The sequence below is a fragment of the Aulonocara sp. 'chitande type north' Nkhata Bay genome, linkage group LG14 (genome assembly GCF_057382095.1).
Source record: "Aulonocara sp. 'chitande type north' Nkhata Bay isolate Kocher_YH1m ecotype deep benthic linkage group LG14, A_spYH_male_GT1.1, whole genome shotgun sequence".
NCBI lineage: Eukaryota > Metazoa > Chordata > Actinopteri > Cichliformes > Cichlidae > Aulonocara > Aulonocara sp. 'chitande type north' Nkhata Bay.
The window spans coordinates 32,202,113-32,218,702 of NC_141357.1; the positions used below are offsets into that span (position 1 = coordinate 32,202,113).

The 16,590-nt window shown below is 39.3% G+C and overlaps 1 protein-coding gene across 5 annotated transcripts in view; it reads right to left on the bottom strand.

Annotated features, from left to right (window-relative positions):
- Window positions 1-16,590, bottom strand: part of LOC147314987 (cell adhesion molecule 2-like) — a 151,873-nt gene that overhangs the window by 12,110 nt on the left and 123,173 nt on the right. For 3 of the 5 annotated variants that reach the window (XM_086262119.1, XM_086262118.1, XM_086262117.1), the window contains 3 exons: window positions 16,282-16,431; window positions 6,291-6,476; window positions 5,886-6,023 (listed from right to left, as the gene is read on the bottom strand). In XM_086262119.1, coding sequence (XP_086118245.1) covers window positions 5,886-6,023; window positions 6,291-6,476; window positions 16,282-16,431 — 474 coding nt within the window. The remainder of the gene's footprint in view (window positions 1-5,885; window positions 6,024-6,290; window positions 6,477-16,281; window positions 16,432-16,590) is intronic. The other 2 variants (XM_086262122.1, XM_086262120.1) reach the window with 1 other exon arrangement.

Below are 16,590 nucleotides of genomic sequence, written 5' to 3' on the forward strand. Positions count from 1 at the left end.
AAGAGATTATAAAGATAAGGATTATAAATTATAGGAATTATAGGATTATAGGAAATGTGTGGTGGTGCGTGTGGTGACGTGTGTGAGAGTCCAGTCTTATAGTGACGTGTTTGGGAGAGTCCAGTCCTACACCTGGTTCAGGGCCCGAATAGCCTGGGGGAAGAAGCTCCTCCTCATTCTCTCTGTTTTGGCCTTAAGGGAGCGGAAGTGCTTCCCAGACCTCAACAGTGAGAAGAGTCCATTGTTGGGATGGGAGAGGTCCATCATAATCTTCCTAGCTTTGGACTTGCACCGCTTGGTGTAGATGGACAGCAGGTCAGGGAGCTCTGATTGAATGATGCGTTCTGCCGAGCGCACCACCCTTTGCAGATCTCGTCTGTCCTGCTTGGTGCTGTTCCCAAACCAGGTGCAGATGTTTGACATCAGGACGCTCTCGATGGTGCAGGAGTAGAAGTTCTTGAGCACCTTCAGTGGCAGATGGAAGTCTCTAAGTCTTCTGAGGAAGAAGAGACGCTGACGGGCTTTCTTAACCAGGGTGTTGATGTGACAGGACCATGACAGGTCCTGAGTGATGTGGACACCCAGGTATCGGAAACTGTCCACTCTCTCCACTGGCGTGCCACTGATGATGAGGGGTTTGTAATTCCTCGCCTGCTTTGTAGTGAAGTCCACGATCAGCTCCTTAGTCTTGCTGATGTTTAGGAGGAGGTTATTCTCCTGGCACCAGGTCTCCAGGTTCCTAATCTCCTCCAGGTAGGCCGTCTCGATGTTGTCGGAGATCAGGCCCACAACAGCAGTGTCGTCAGCAAACTTGACAATGGAGGTGGTGTCGGATGTGGCTACACAGTCATAAGTGTACAGTGAGTACAGCAGGGGGCTTAAAACACAGCCCTGAGGCACTCCAGTGCTGAGTGAGATGGAGGGGGAGACTTGTTTTCCTACCCTCACTGATTGGGGTCTGTCTGTGAGGAAGTTGAGGATCCACTGACACAGTGATGAGCTGAGTCCTAGATCCGTCAACTTGGTGAAAAGCTTAGAGGGAATTATTGTGTTGAATGCTGAACTGTAGTCCACGAACAGCATCCTAACATAATTCCCTCTGCCAGTGTCCAGGTGACTCAGGGATGTGTGGAGCAGGTGAGATATGGCATCGTCTGTGGAACGATTAGTCCGGTAAGCAAACTGAAGTGAGTCGATGGTGGGAGGAAGTGAAGAAGTGATGTGATCTCTCATCAGTCTTTCAAAACACTTCATCACAATTGAAGTCAGTGCTACTGGACGGTAGTCATTGTGGCAAGCGGGCTGTTGTTTCTTTGGAACAGGGACAATAATGGACCGTTTGAAGCACGTGGGAACCACAGCTTGGGCCAGGGAGAGGTTGAAGATCTCCGTGAACACCGGTGCTAGTTGATCAGCGCAGGCTCTAAGGACCCGGCCAGGGATTGCATCTGGTCCTGCTGCCTTCCTGGTGTTCACCCTCCTGAAGGTGTTCCTCACGGCATGCTCTGTGATGACGAATGCATTTTCTTCACTGGTGCACTCCGAGCGCGCGCAGCCATTTGTTGTTTTAATTGCTGCGGCGTCGAAGCGAGCATAAAACGTGTTCAGCTCATCAGCCAGTGAAGCATCGGCATTCATCATTGAAGATGATGAATGCTGAGTTAGGGTGAAATTAAGTTATAAAATTTATAGTTAAAATGCACAAATAACAAATACTGGCCACAAATCAGTCTGTAGTGATTGTTGGTTTTACTTTTAATACTTTTACTAATTACATTCCTTTTACAGATTATTTTGTCACACTGTGTGCAAGACATGCGCTAAAAATATTATTAGGTAGTTTATATATTGATGCATTCAGCTATTTAGTGAATAGCACAGAACATATAGACAGAATATAGGTAGTCTTACAAGAGGAGGAGTGAGACAGTAGCTGGAAATTGGCTGGGAAGGGCACTGCAGCCGGCTGACAGCCAGTGATCCTCTAGCTCAGAGTGTAAATTCTGAGTGACTGGGAATGTGAGGGTGTTATGCTGTATTTTGGTTCCACCACACAACTGGGATAATTAGCTAAGGAGCTCTGTCTTTAAATGAGATTTTAATCTAATCTAATATCATAAGTGATTAAAAATGTAAAAACACCAATTAATATTAAAATTGGGGCAAAAAAAAATGTAGCCTGTTCTCAAGTCATCTCTCTTTAGATGGGTAGGTATACGTACTATATCCTTTTACATTCTGACGAGCAGAGATGGGCAGCAACACATTACAAGTAATCTGATTACTTTTTCGAGTAATGAGTAATGTAAGGGATTACTACTTCAAAAAGTAATTAGATTACTGTTACTTTCCCGTAAGCACACTGCATTACTGCGTTACTAAACCGTTGTGATTTTGTTTGTGAGAGAGTCTCATGACAGTGACGTAAGCACATGTGACGTTAAAAAGTAAACTTCAAATCTGAGCAAGCACTTAGCAAGCCGCCACGGGAATGTGAAATTCACAGAGAAACCCCCAGAATTCTCCACTGACATGACCGCTGCAAACCTCCATCGGCCCCACTCCTGCTAAACAGGTGAAAATAGCTTTAAGAGCGACAGGATTTTATTTGTTTTTTGCTGTGTTTTACTTGGGTCTATTTGAAAGAGTGAGTGTGAACACAAAACATTATTTTATTTTATATGCTGGAATATGCAGAAAATAGGTTTAAATGTTAAAGAATTTCTTCAAGTCAAAGACTGTTGCATATAATTATATTTTTGCTTAATGCAATGTGCATAAAATTAAAAGAGGCTTTTCATTCGATTCAATTTTATATGATGGATTATCCATAAAAAATAGAATTGGGCTGAAAGGTCTATTGCTTTATTACGTATTCAGGCTGTATATCATGTTTTTGAAAAGTAACTAAGTAATTAATTACTTTTGAAAATAAGTAATCAGTAAAGTAAGAGGACTAATCTTTTGGAGAAGCAATCAGTAATTAGTAATTAACTTGACCAACACTGGTAATGAGTAAAAAAGCAGTCAGGTCTAATGTTGGACTTAAGGAAAAGCACTGAAAATAACTCTAAACACTTTTCTTAAAACGTATCTTACTTTAGGCAGTGAGACACTGGCTATATAGGAAACATATTTCAGTATATGAAGCGACACACAGCCTTGATGGCCACAGGTATTAAAAAAATGGTAACTGCTTCCTTGTCAGAGCTCTTGTGAGATAATTGTGAGAGGAATGGGGAAAGTAGAGGAAAGGGGACAAAATGAATAAATAAATGACTAAAGGTGAAACTGGTATGATAGATATACATTTCACTGTGTACTACTGGGATGTCAGCTTTTGTCAGTAAGACGATAGCACAATTATACAAATATATCCCTGATACCACAAGAAGGCTAGAAATTGCAATCCCTGCTCTTTCCTACAGTAACCGCTGCTGCAGACACTGTTTATATACTAAGAAAGGTATATGGATAAGAAATGAGTAAAACTTGCTCAACAAGAAGTGAGCACTAATTTAAAATAGAGGACAGAAATGTATTGTCGAACTGTACTGTAGGATAGCTGGACAATTTAAGTGTCTAATATGCCAAATAGAAAATTTCAATTTATCTCAAACCGCTGTGGAAAAAGGATAACTTTATGTATGCAAAGAGAGTAACAGTGGGTGGGTTTTTTTCTCAATAGATTACAATTTGAAGTCTAGCTGTCATTCAGCGACACAAGTAACTTGTATGACTCTATACTCTGTAAACAAATTATTTGACACTGGATGACAGTTGCATTTTGAGGTTTGTAATGCTGTGTGCCTCTAATATAAATTGTCGAAAAACAAATCACCAGAGCATGAAATAAATATGACATGTTTTTGCTATTACACCTTCTGTCGTCTTAGAGCTTTGTAGACTGGTCCCCCAGTGGGGATAGATTTGACTGACAGCAGACACTGGCGGCAATGATCTTCCACAGAAGAACCAATGGCAAAACATGCTGCTCCCACAACATACTCGCTAAAGAAAGCTTTAAAGCCACACCTACAAAAGACTTGGATCCAGAGCACTGATTGACATTCCCTGTCTTTGACACTTTGACATGGAAATGAAGTTTTTAAGTCAAGCCCTCCAGTCTCTGCTATGTTCTTTTTTTTTCTTTGACTTGGAGATGCAACGCTCCTGATGTGTTTGCCCAAGCGACTTAATAAAATCCACTGTATGCCAGTAAAACTAATAAAAGCACATTTGTATACAACATACCAGTTTGGGGCAGACTGGGGGCACAGGATCTTTTTTAGAGACGCGCAATTTCTACATATTTAAATGCCATTTTCTATATCACATATAAATAATGGGATTTTTTTCATTTTATCTTCACTTTATGCTTGCTTGTGAAACCCCGGTGAACAATAAGGTATTAAATTTTTATATCACAGCAAAAGGTATTATCCTGATATTTGCATGCATCACTCTTTGAACTCTGCTCGATTGCATTTTTATACTCGGCTTATGTGCACATGTCCATATATCCTAAGATTATATGCTTTAAGGCTTTAAGGATTTAATTGCATTCTAAAACATAAAGCACAAAAATATCATCTCATCTCTCACTGCATCTTGAGACGGACAGCAAGTCTGGTTGTGATGCTGTGTGCCAGCTCTCCACTAGCCTTTCAGGAATCTACGTGCATGTCATTTCAACAAGAAAACTTCATATCCCAGCCCCTCTCCCATCAATCATCATGCCATGTTGGCCAGACACAGACAGAACCACCAAGAAAAAGCTCTCTGGTGCAAATCTTCAATAAAGAGCAACTGTCACACTGAGCCTCCACAGCAGGCTCCATTACATTAAAGAGCTCCAAACAGCATATCTCAGCCATCAAATTGAGGAAAAACATTCCACTCCTATTTCTTAATGTTTTTGTCTTCCCTGTGCTTCTTAAAACCAGAAATAAGAAGGTGATAAAAGCTATACAACATAAAGTGCAGAGTTTCAAAGAGTTTGGAAAGCAGTGTACAAGAAAGTGAAAGCTTGTATGATTCTGTGGAACCACTGAAAACTAAACTGCTGGTTTATTGTAATCACTGCACATCATGGTTTACCATCTGATATTGCACTGTTTCAGTGGGGTAGTTGGATTAAATTAGGTATCTGCTCTTTCCAGGTTTGTATTGTTACACATTCTTGTGCCCTTCTTTACTGATTTTCCTTGCCAATCAATTAGCAAAAGACTGAAAAAGCTGAAATGCAATAGATCAATTCAGTCAATTATAACTTCTTTGTCTTAAAATCAAAATATACAGTAATTGTACAGTTTATGGAGGAGTCACTCAATCAAAAGAAGAAATTTAAAAGCTTGTGAAAATATGTTAGATATACTGTATAAAATATTCAGCAAAACACAAACATATGGGTTTCTAAAATTTTCTTTTTCTGTTTTATTTCAAAGGAAACGGCATTTTCGGGAATTTTGTTTACTGAAGCCCAAGAAGAAACGTTAGATTTGACATTTTTATATTTTTTAAGAACTGTTGTATTGGATGCTGTTGCTTTTTATGAATCGACTGACTGAATGCATCTTTAATTTCATTTGTATGACAATGAACACTGAATGCAGAGATTTTTTTTTATTTACAGTTAACTTTTAATTAGAATCAATAAAAGTTAGCTAGTGAACAGCTTCCAAGTACAATAGCATTGCTGATAATGCACCATGCAACTCACAGAACTATTGCAATACAGCCACGGGAAAAATGCATGAATATTTTAGCATAAAGAAATATAGCACCGGAGTGAGTTGACGGTAAGGACACCTACTAACAGATAGAAATGGACAGAGAGTACAATGAGAATACAATGGCTTCTTAAATCCACTCCACACACTTACCTTGGACCTCCTTGTCATTTCGGAACCATCGGATGGTAGCAGCTGGTTTGCTGCCTGATGTGGTGCACGTGAGAGTGACTACGTCCCCCTCCATTGCTGGCTTGGTAAAGCCTGTGATCTCTGGTCGTCCTGGCACTCCTGCAGTGCACAGAAATGTAAATCTACAATCTAACAACTAAAAAAATACTGTATGCACATTGAGTAATATCTCAGTGGGAATTCTAGGTGGATTTCTTCTAACAGCAACAAAAATAATTTATTTCAGATATCAATCTTTCTTTACAAGATAGTTTAACTTTATTATTACTATTTTTCATCTAGCAGACAATGTTACAGTCATGCAGTTTTTTTAATGTCAGAACCTAAAAGCATGTGCAGGTGTTTATTTTCTGAGAAGTAATTCACCTATGGAGACTTCACCAAAATGCACATGCTCACCCAGAACAGTGAGAAAGGCCTTGGTGGTCCTGACAGGCATCGTGAAGAGCGAGCAAGTGTACAGTCCCTCGTCTGACAGGCTGACGTCATTGATTCGGATGGTGAGCTCCTGCGATGAGGCTCGAACTAGTTCAATTCTGTGATCCCTCAGAGCTATGCAAGAAAGGAGGACACAAAGAGTCATAGAGGGCAGAGGAAAGAAGACGTACAGTTAACTAATGAGCAAATGTGCACTGAATTTCAGTGAGGGCAGCAAACGTGTAGAGGTACTATGAAATTCAGATGACCTTTACCAGAACAAGGCAGAATACACTGTGCTTTCAGTTATTTCTAATAGTTGTCAAATGCTGCAAACACATACTGTGGCCAGTGGTTTGAAACATTTTCTTTTGATTTCCATTCTAGGCTGACAGGCTTATTCACATTCAACGAGAATACAGTAGGCATCCATGGGACGCACTGAAGCGTAGCGATAGAAAAAAAATACAATCTGAGATTAAAATATTTTGGAGGGTAATCATTTACACTTTTAGCAGCTGCCTCTGCTTGTGCTCAGAGACGTGCAACAGTTACAGTGCAAAAGGCAAAATTTTAATACTGACATGGACATGTTTTCAAATCTTTGCACTGATAGGACTGTGTTGTACACATGAGCAGTGACAAAAGCAATGGGTAGATCGCACCCTGACCAACCCATAGAAACATATCTATAGTTAAAAAGGTGATCTTGTTCATGTCATCTTCTATACAATTTCAAATTCAAAATCACCTGCTCCGACAAGCGACCAACCACAGAGGCCAGGAAGGAAAGTGCCCTTCATTGAATAAATTGCACATTCTTAATCCTCAGTCCCCCGAGGCTTGGCCAGCGCTTTCCCTGCACCCTTTTGCATTTGAAGCAATTTGAACTCTATTGAATTGTACTACACAGGCAAAACCTGGCAAAATGCAGCAGGAATAGGTGCTGATTAGGATTTAATCATTGTGACCAATGTAATGTGCTGCCCTATCAGATAAAGAGCAAATCTATATAAAAATCATTAATCACCAGTGTTATTTCCATTTGATTTTAGTGATAAACATACACAGCATACATGTGATACACAATTAAATTAGATTGGGTGAAGTGGTTATTAGGTTTACACAGGCATAGTTCATTATCAACAATGCTGTTCTTCAGCTTCAATTACAGCATATAATTTGATGATCATTATCGTGTAATCACACAAGCTAAAAAAACGAAAGAGGGAAAAAAAAGACATTGATGCCCCTAAGAAGTTTCTTACTAGAGACTTTTTGTAATCCAAGAATAAGGACTTGTGTAAATAAAAACAATCTTCAAGCAAGAATTAAAATTTAATAGCTTGCTGTCTGTGCCATCAGACAGCAAGCTTATTATGTGCTACAGGGCTTAATACAAACATTTGATAGTCTTACTGTAGCAAACAGCATCCTGAAACAAAGCTGCCTGATGTTCTTTGTAGTTAAGCATCCTCACTACAGAGCCTGAAAATGCCCAGAGGCTCTGGCAGAAAACAGCAAACCCTTTGGTGGATGGATACATTGGAGAGGTTATGGGGTCTAAGCAAACACTGTACAGGAACTTGAAAGATATGGCAGTATGGGCTGGGAGGATCAAAGCTTTCAACAAGATGACATACAGTGCTAGTCTTCCCCTGGCCCATATCCCTCTATCTCTGCAACGCACTGAAGAAAGTCAGGAGAAACAGGCCAACTTTTCTTCTTAACCCCCCCGCTCCTTAAACATCTCTGAGATGACGATAAATGGTCTGCTGTTGTTATGTAAAAGGGAACTGGTCAGAGAAAGCTGGTGTTTTTTGGTTAAAATTACGTCTAGCACACAATCTGGGTGTTTAAATACAGAATAATGTGTGGTTTACCACAGCAGCTACGATTAGTTTGAAATTATGTTTCTTCACGGGCGACAAGAATAATTAAAAGTGCTGATTCTCCATGGTGATTAGTTAGCCTCCTTCCAATCTGCACCATTAGCACCCTTAGAACTCCACAGTGGCTTATTTACACATATTTTCAACAAATGCAGTAACAATCATTTCTATTATACTCCAAGGGGGACTTTCTTTATATTTCTTTGGTAAACCACAATTTTGTTGGATTCTGACAATTAAATTTAAGACTGCTATTCGCAAAAATTACGTAGTGGAAATAAAACCAACCTCTTAACAAAGTCTGCTACTAAATAGATAGGCTATCAGTTTAAATACCAAACAGTGACCGAAGTACAGTACAGACCAGTGATAATTTCAAATGACATTTAAAGGACCAAGTTGGATACAGCTCATTTTCTGTATCTTCTGCACAACACCATATTACTATTCGGAATTGAAATATATCTAAATGTCAGTAGCCGAATTACTTGTTCTGATAGGCTGAACCCACGCAAAAGCTGCCAAACAACTTATAGTTGAATAAAAGATGGTCATGACTGATGCATTTTTGTTAGACATTCACTGGTACTACACAACACATGGGTCAATGACATATTGATAGAATGAGATGTACAAAGGTTTGAATAACCCAAAGACAGGGGTTATCTATTACTCAAACGGCATATGGCCAGGAAACCATACTACCAGAATCCAATCCAGGCTGGAGGCCTAGAATGTGGCCAGATCTGTCACAATCAGACCCAAATGCCAACGGCTGACAAAGCTTTTTTCCAGGTGCTTTAGGAAATCAATGTGATGAAAAGGTTCATTTCCCCCAAACCCTAGACAGCTCTTGCGCTGTTCATTCTGCTAAGGCACAAACATAAATCTGCACCCTGACCTTGTGTATGCTCCAGCCTTGCAGGATGGCAGCTTAATAGCATGGCAGCCGTACGTCTTCTGCGATGGAGGCCTTACCAAGGCTGTCTCAAATCAGTAAAATTGACACCCAAGTTCTCCCTCAGGGCAGGGAACGCTGTTGCTTTGCCCTTTTGATGCAAAGTAATGTTTGGCTCATTTCCCTGACAGTCCTTCGCACTACCAACCATACCAGTGGAAGACCAAAGTGAGGTCAATGGGCATAACCAAAGTTTTTGATATTTACTTTTAACAATCTAGGCATACTTTACTGAATATCACCTGCAGGTAATATGTTCCAAAAATGGTTTTAACACGTGAAACTATAACCTGATGCCCAGTTTTGACACACATAAGAAGAACAGGCGGTCTGGTTAGAATAGCAATGACCTTAAAAATAAAAGTGCCTCGAAGAGCAATCATCACATGGCGTTCACGTTTCCACAACACTGAGGGGTGTTAAAATGTTTTTAATTCAAAACAATTAAGTATCCACCGACAGTTCTGATTTTAAATGAGATTCCACATCTACTCATTAGTCTTGGAAGCTGATGGCTCTTGGGTTCAGCCAAAATATGTTACATGTGTACTGTTTCCCCATTTGGCCTTTTTTGAATGGCCTGTAACCACTTTGAGCTATTGCTGAAATGTGAAAGCACTAGCTCTCCTTAAGCGAGAACACAGGATCCTGGCAACTAACCCCTACCCGTTCTCCAGCCAGGGGCTCCACTCTTTGCAATTAGAGTGTGTTTGCTGCTAGCTGTGCACGCTCGGTGACTGTGTGGGCGAATCTGGATGTCTTCCAGGTCTATAGTGGTGCAGGCAGGGGGCTCTTTCCCACAACACATGTGGCTGCAATTAAGAAAAGGAAAGAGCCTTGTTCCAAAGGGCCATTGTCATTGCCCGTGCTTTCAAAGATCCCACAGAGCAGATGCTGCTCAAATTGGACTAATTTCCGGCACTTGAGGGAGCTAAGCAAAGAGGGAGGAATTTTTCCAGCAGCTATGTTGCGTACCTTCTTCATGCAGTGAATAATGAGATTTAATATATTTTTGTCCATTTCTCAACTAACTAGCTTTAACTTGATCGTACACTGTGGAATTTCCTCCATCTATGCTGTCAGTTTCTCCAGATTAAATCCTGACCAAAACAAGTACCAAGCAGGATTATATAATTGTAATAGTTTACAATGTAGTCTTTTCACTTCTTTCAGTTGGACCTTAAACTTCTAAGGGCCTTTAAATACAACAGATAATTACACTAAATACTTATAAGTTATACATGAGAGGTTTCATAGTACAGTGGTTTACATATTTAGCTAACAAATGAAAGTTCACTGGACTGAGACCAGGGGGAGGCTCAAATCCCTTTGAGGTTGCATCAGGTGTACCAAATCAAACATGTGGCACCATCTGCTGTGGTGACCCCTTGTGAATAAGGGAGCACCTGAAAGTAGCTTTTATACATTAGAGTGCAGTGTGGCACAGATCATCATTTAGTGCATAGAAGAGTAGCTGTGCACAGAAGTGATCCTAGCTGAGTGTAGAGTACCCTAATGGTAGATTCACATTTCAGTGAAGCTAGAGGTAAAGGAGTACACTTAAAAGCCCATTAGTCCCCAAAGAAATACATTAGTTGAGGCCATGAGGCACTTTTTAAATGTTTGCTGCCAATTACACTGGGAACAGCAAATCTATGCCTCGTCACATGTAAAAATTAGTTCCCCAAGAAGATTAGGAAAAATATTATGTGACATTTACATTTATGAAGTTAACATCGTGCTATGTTTTGATCTTTTACATCTTACTTAAATGTTTTTTGTTTGTATGTTTATGTCCTTTATTTTATCTTATAATTTAAGTCTATGAATGAAGTATACAGAACTACAGTCATAATAATTGTAATAGCAATAATGAGACTAATAATAATATGTAGTTCAACTGGAATTTTAAAGGTAAGTGTCACTCAGTTGCTGATAACAGACACACCATCAAATATGTGTTTTCTAGAAAGGAGGCTTAAATGGGCTTTCATTGGTGCTCACTCCAGTAATTGCATCCTTGGTAATTATCCTTCATTCTCTCAAGCTAATGAATGTTTTAATGCTCACATTAGAGCATTCATTTAGCACATAACAGCATTTTGATTACTACAAGCCAATTAAGATCAATTTTGCTTTGTGACCTTTATGATCCAGACTGAATGCCCCAATTAAATGTCATGAATGAAGAACCATGAACTTCTGAGAGATGGAACTGAAATGGGGAGAAGTCTTTAACAATCTGCTATGGCATGTATATGCCGTATATTGCTCTACATTGCTCCACGCGCTGTAGATCAAATTAGCAATTTGCTATCTGCCTTTGACATGCAACCTGCAGCAGCTTTCCATTAATTGCATTATTCATATTTCCCATATCTGACAAAATATTCTGTTTCCATTCTGCATGCCTCACAGATGTCATTACCATTCTTTACAACCCTGCTGCTTACATTTATCCTTTTCTCACAGAAGCCAAAAGTGAAGTTAATCATAATGAAGACAGTAAAAGACAGCTCTGTTCTCATTTGCCCTGCTCAGGAATAGTAATTTTAAACTCCAGCAGCATATGAAAGGGATAATTCTACAAAAGACATATGGTCTAAATCAATTTTTTTTCATTGTGGCAACTCACCACAGAGCTGTTTGCTTTCAGTAACCACTAATCAGCCTAATAAATGAAGGATGCATTGGCCTAGCTATTAAGCCTATCTGTCTCCCTTGTCTCAGGTCTGTGGTTTGTCTGAATGCTGGTCTTTGCCTTAGTGTTGTCTGAAGCCTGTGAGGTGGCAACAATCAACCAAGACTCAGATGCTCATAATGGATGAGGAGGCGCATGCCAAAGAGCCAGCTGGCATGAAATAAGAAGAGGGCTGTGTTCAGCTTTAGACAAATATGCAGAGACAATCCAACACATATGGATCGGATGTGGAAATCTAGCAAGGTTAACAATCTCAAGGTTTCACTGAGCCTGTTATGGGACAGGATGAGATATCATCGGCTCTCTCGCCCATAATACATATCGCTTTAGTTGTGACCAATTGCACTGTCTCGTTCCTACCTGCAACCTAGGCCTTGTTTAATCTTTTATCCTTTTTGTAGGTTTGTCACACCATCGCTGTGTAGAGAAGTTTTAGTTTTTGCATGATGCACTGCTGGAATTGTGTTTCATTTAAGGAATCCCAGTGGGTTTATAATCTAATTATGCACTGTTGTGATCCTTCCTTTGCTGCATGTTGTTATTAAATCAGCCAAAGGTCAACTGGAGTATTCTTGGGATTAAGTATAATACTCACCATGAAATAATTAACAATAGTTGATTATTAAATGCTTTTTGTGACTGACATTTTTGTAATCATGCAAATCAAAATGTGAAAGTTGTGTGAGATGTTACAACAAAGAAAAATTATACAAAGTGCAACCACAGTTCCAGAGATCAAAGTTGTGGTTGCACTTTGTCTGATGGTCTCCTATACCAACAGCCCCTGATGGTTTCTTTCAAACCCCTTTGGCAAGGCAGTTGTAAAACTGCCAGGCCTCTATGAGTTACAGACACTCTGGGGAAAAACTGTGCATAATTAGTGCCATCATTAAAACAGTTATTATTTTTGCCCACTGTTAGGGTAGCGGCTAGTGGCCATAGCTAATAATAAAATGATAATGTTAATGTTGGCGTTAGGGTTATGAGTACTGCCGATCTGTAATGTGAAAAGACTATGTTCATTTAACTGGATAAGAAAAACTATTTTTTGTGTAAGAAGTGGAAGGTTTCTTGTAAAATCCCAGAGTAAAGCATTAACTAGAAAACTAGACAGAGTTTAATACAGTACAGTAGTGATCATAGGTGTTTATTGTTCCAAATCTTTGCTATTTTTTGGCATGCTATCAAGTTTTTCATTCTAGTAACATAAAACCCAATTATCAGCCAAAAGATCTAAAAATGATGCACAAAACTGAAGCACAAGAGTGCATCCTTTAATGTGATCCCTTGTATTATAACACCAAATACAGCTTGCTCACGTCTGCTTGTCGTCTAATAACAGTAAACCATGTTGGCAAGGGTGAACAGTTACAAATAACTTACCTTTACCATAGGAGTGGCTAATCAGAAAGCTGTGCCTTGGAAGATGTGTTTTTTTAAGTGAAGTATTTTTCCTGGCCATAACTGATGTAACTGAAACAAACAGTGTCAATAATAATTCCAAAGACATTGCACACACTACATATAGTTCTGTTAAACTGGAGTAGATTTATGATATTCAGTGTTTTTGAAAGACACAGAAATCCCTTTGTCCTTGGCTGTAATGCAGTTTTAAAAAAATCTAATTTGTCAGACCTGAATTAAAATGGAACAAATTATAGCTCGGGCAAAGATCAGATTTTGTCTTACTTTACCCAGAAGCTGTAAAACTCAATTGAATATGGAATGTCAGGTTTTTTTTAGTTGTTTCACTTTACTCTGCTATAACTTCTCAAAGGAATTTAAAAGGTCATTTTAATACTCCTTTTCCTCTCGCACAATTTTAGATCAAACTCCAAACACATTCAGACACATGCCCTTATCTTTAATACCAAGCTTGAGGGAATGACCAAGAGTAGATTTCAAAAAATATGCCTCATAGCATCATTACTTCTATGTGTTATGCATCCAGAATCACACATAAAAGCGGTGAAAGCTGAATCGCCTTTGGATTACACATGCACAATGACAAACTCCCCCCATCCTCTCTGTGAAGAGAGAATAAAGGGAACTTGCATGAGCTTCAAATGGTTACATATGGCCATGTTGTCATGGATTCCCAAGAGGATTATAGTATGCAGAGGTGGACAGCACACAGAGACAACAAGCACAAAGGAAAGGAGATATCTATCAGAACATCAGGAAAAAAATAAAGCCATAAATCTAAACACTAGAAACAAGAAGGGCTACAAAAATCTAAATTACTCCGTGACAGCAGTCCACAAGCAGCTGTTCATGAGAGGGAGAGAACAGCTTGCCTCAAGCTCAACCAGTCTGTAGCTAGTTGTTGGACTGAAAGGTAGCATAAGGTTGAATTTAACATTTTTCATTGGCTCTACAACAAGGCACAACAAACGGCAGAAGAAGGACAGTTGCAGCCCTCTGCCAAGCAATTAACTGGTGATTTGGCACAGCAGAGATTTCTTCCCAGGTGTCCCACCCTGTTCGTCATATGAAGCCTGTGTCATTCCACGCCTCCAGTTTGTCCTGATAGCCTCACAGGCATCGTATTTGTTGTGCCAATAAGGCTTTTCATTTGGCTGTAGGAGATGAAGAGGAAGTGTTCCCACACTTAGCCCTGGCAACCTCTGCTGAATGGACTATATTCATTTTGTCATCCTTATTGCTCAGGAAAAGGATTCTGTCATCCAATATAAATTGTTACCCAAGAAGGGCAAAATGGCTCACACGTATTGTGCTCCCCAAGCTCTCCTTACATGCTTAAAGCAACAGCATTGCAGATTTACAAGTAGATGCAGCTCTGCACTCACAGGAGATAGGAACATATTATAGCCAGCTGGTTTCATTTATGTTAAATTAAAAAAAGAAGTTGATTCATCACGTCACATCGCTTGATAATAAAGTCTTTTTCAGGTATGATCTGGTTCATTTGAAACTATAGGTGTCTAACAAGTCTAATAAAAGTCAAGTTGCAATGGAAATACAAGTCAAACGTGAAAATATAATTTTATTGATATAGCACCAAAAGACAACAACAGTTGCCTCAAGGTAAGAAAACAAAAATATCATTGTTGTCGTGTCACTATGCCATTGTGTTTAAAATGTTTTTATCAGAAATTGCAGTTTCCCATTTCCACAGGCTTAATAGCCGACTGGCATGCATGGCCACTGGGCCTAAACTAACGCCCCATCAAATATTATGAATTTCTACATAAGAAAGATGTTTTATAAGCATGAGCTACAGCACTAGCTAATGTATATTATCACCCAGCTGTTGCCCTAAACTGTTAATGATGCAGCCAGTCACACTGTGTAATCTAGGGAGGGAAAAAACATTTGCATTATGTGATGGAAAATATCAAAGTGACGTAATCAGAAACATTTAAAATCCATTCCAAATGATTTTTAAAGGCTTTTACCTTTGACATGTTAAAATACCACAACTATTATTCTCTCCAAAAATACAGTTTGGCTCAAAGACCGGATCCTTTGGTCACATTTACACCATTCACATAAGAGTATCTGTTTAAGATTCAGTTAACTTTCATTTAATTGTATTTGGAAGTAATTTCATCTAATAAAACACCTTAGACCTCATTACTAAATCCAATCACTTGTGAGGGAGAAAGTATTTCTTCAATCCAGACTGTGACTCTCATTCTGCTGGTTCACTCTGGCATCTCTGCCTCTTATCAATTGTTATTCAAAGGGAAAGTTCATCTTCAATCACTGAACCAATGATATTGTATTAGCAGCTACACCATAAATGAAATGGGTAATATGCTGTGAGAAACACTGAAAGATGAACACCCCAGCCCTTCCATACCAGTCCAATGTTACTCCCTTTCACCCCAATTCCAATTTATCAACTCTGGACTTTTTGTCACCTTTAAATTGGATTTGGCTGGTGAGAGCACATTATAATTCATTCTGGCTGAGGCCGTGTTTCACAAGGTTGCAACACTGTACTTCCTTTCCAGAGTGACATACAAACAGCTATACAAATGTAGGGCAACTAAAATACTAATTAAGCCCAATCATCTTACAATCCACAGGCATTACTGTGCTGTAAACAACACTGTCAGTGTTTCATGATTACAAAAGTGCAATTCAAAAGCAGTCTATTTCTGCTTAGTTTGTGCCCTGGGACATCAATGGAGATACACATTCATTAATAGTCTCCTTCAACATTACGAGTGATGCATTTATTTCTTTCGTATCATTTTTTCCCCGTGTTCAATCAAACAGCGTGCTTGCAGGCAGGGGCAATTTTGAATGCTCCAAATTAAAAAGAATTAATGAATAAGACTCTTGTAATATAATCTGCCTAAGACGTCTTTATCTCATTATCTAATCATCACAAGCATTTTCCCTGTAAGTATTACTTACCTTTTTTGTCCCCAAAGAAGAGAGTTTGTTGTGCAGGGTTTGACCACTGGAGGGAAGTGTTATCATTGTAATCCACACGACAGGTCATGTTGGCTATGGCCCCCTCCACCACCGTCACATTCTGAGTTATGGGGATCTGACCCAGGATACCTGTAGGATTATAAAACACAGTTTGAGGTCATGGTTGTGACATGAATAGATTGCTGTATTGGGATAGTTTTTACTGTCCTTTCACAGAATCACATTAATGTACCATTTCAGGCTTGACACCTTGCAAACTTAATGTTCTGTCATATTGCCCAGTTCCAT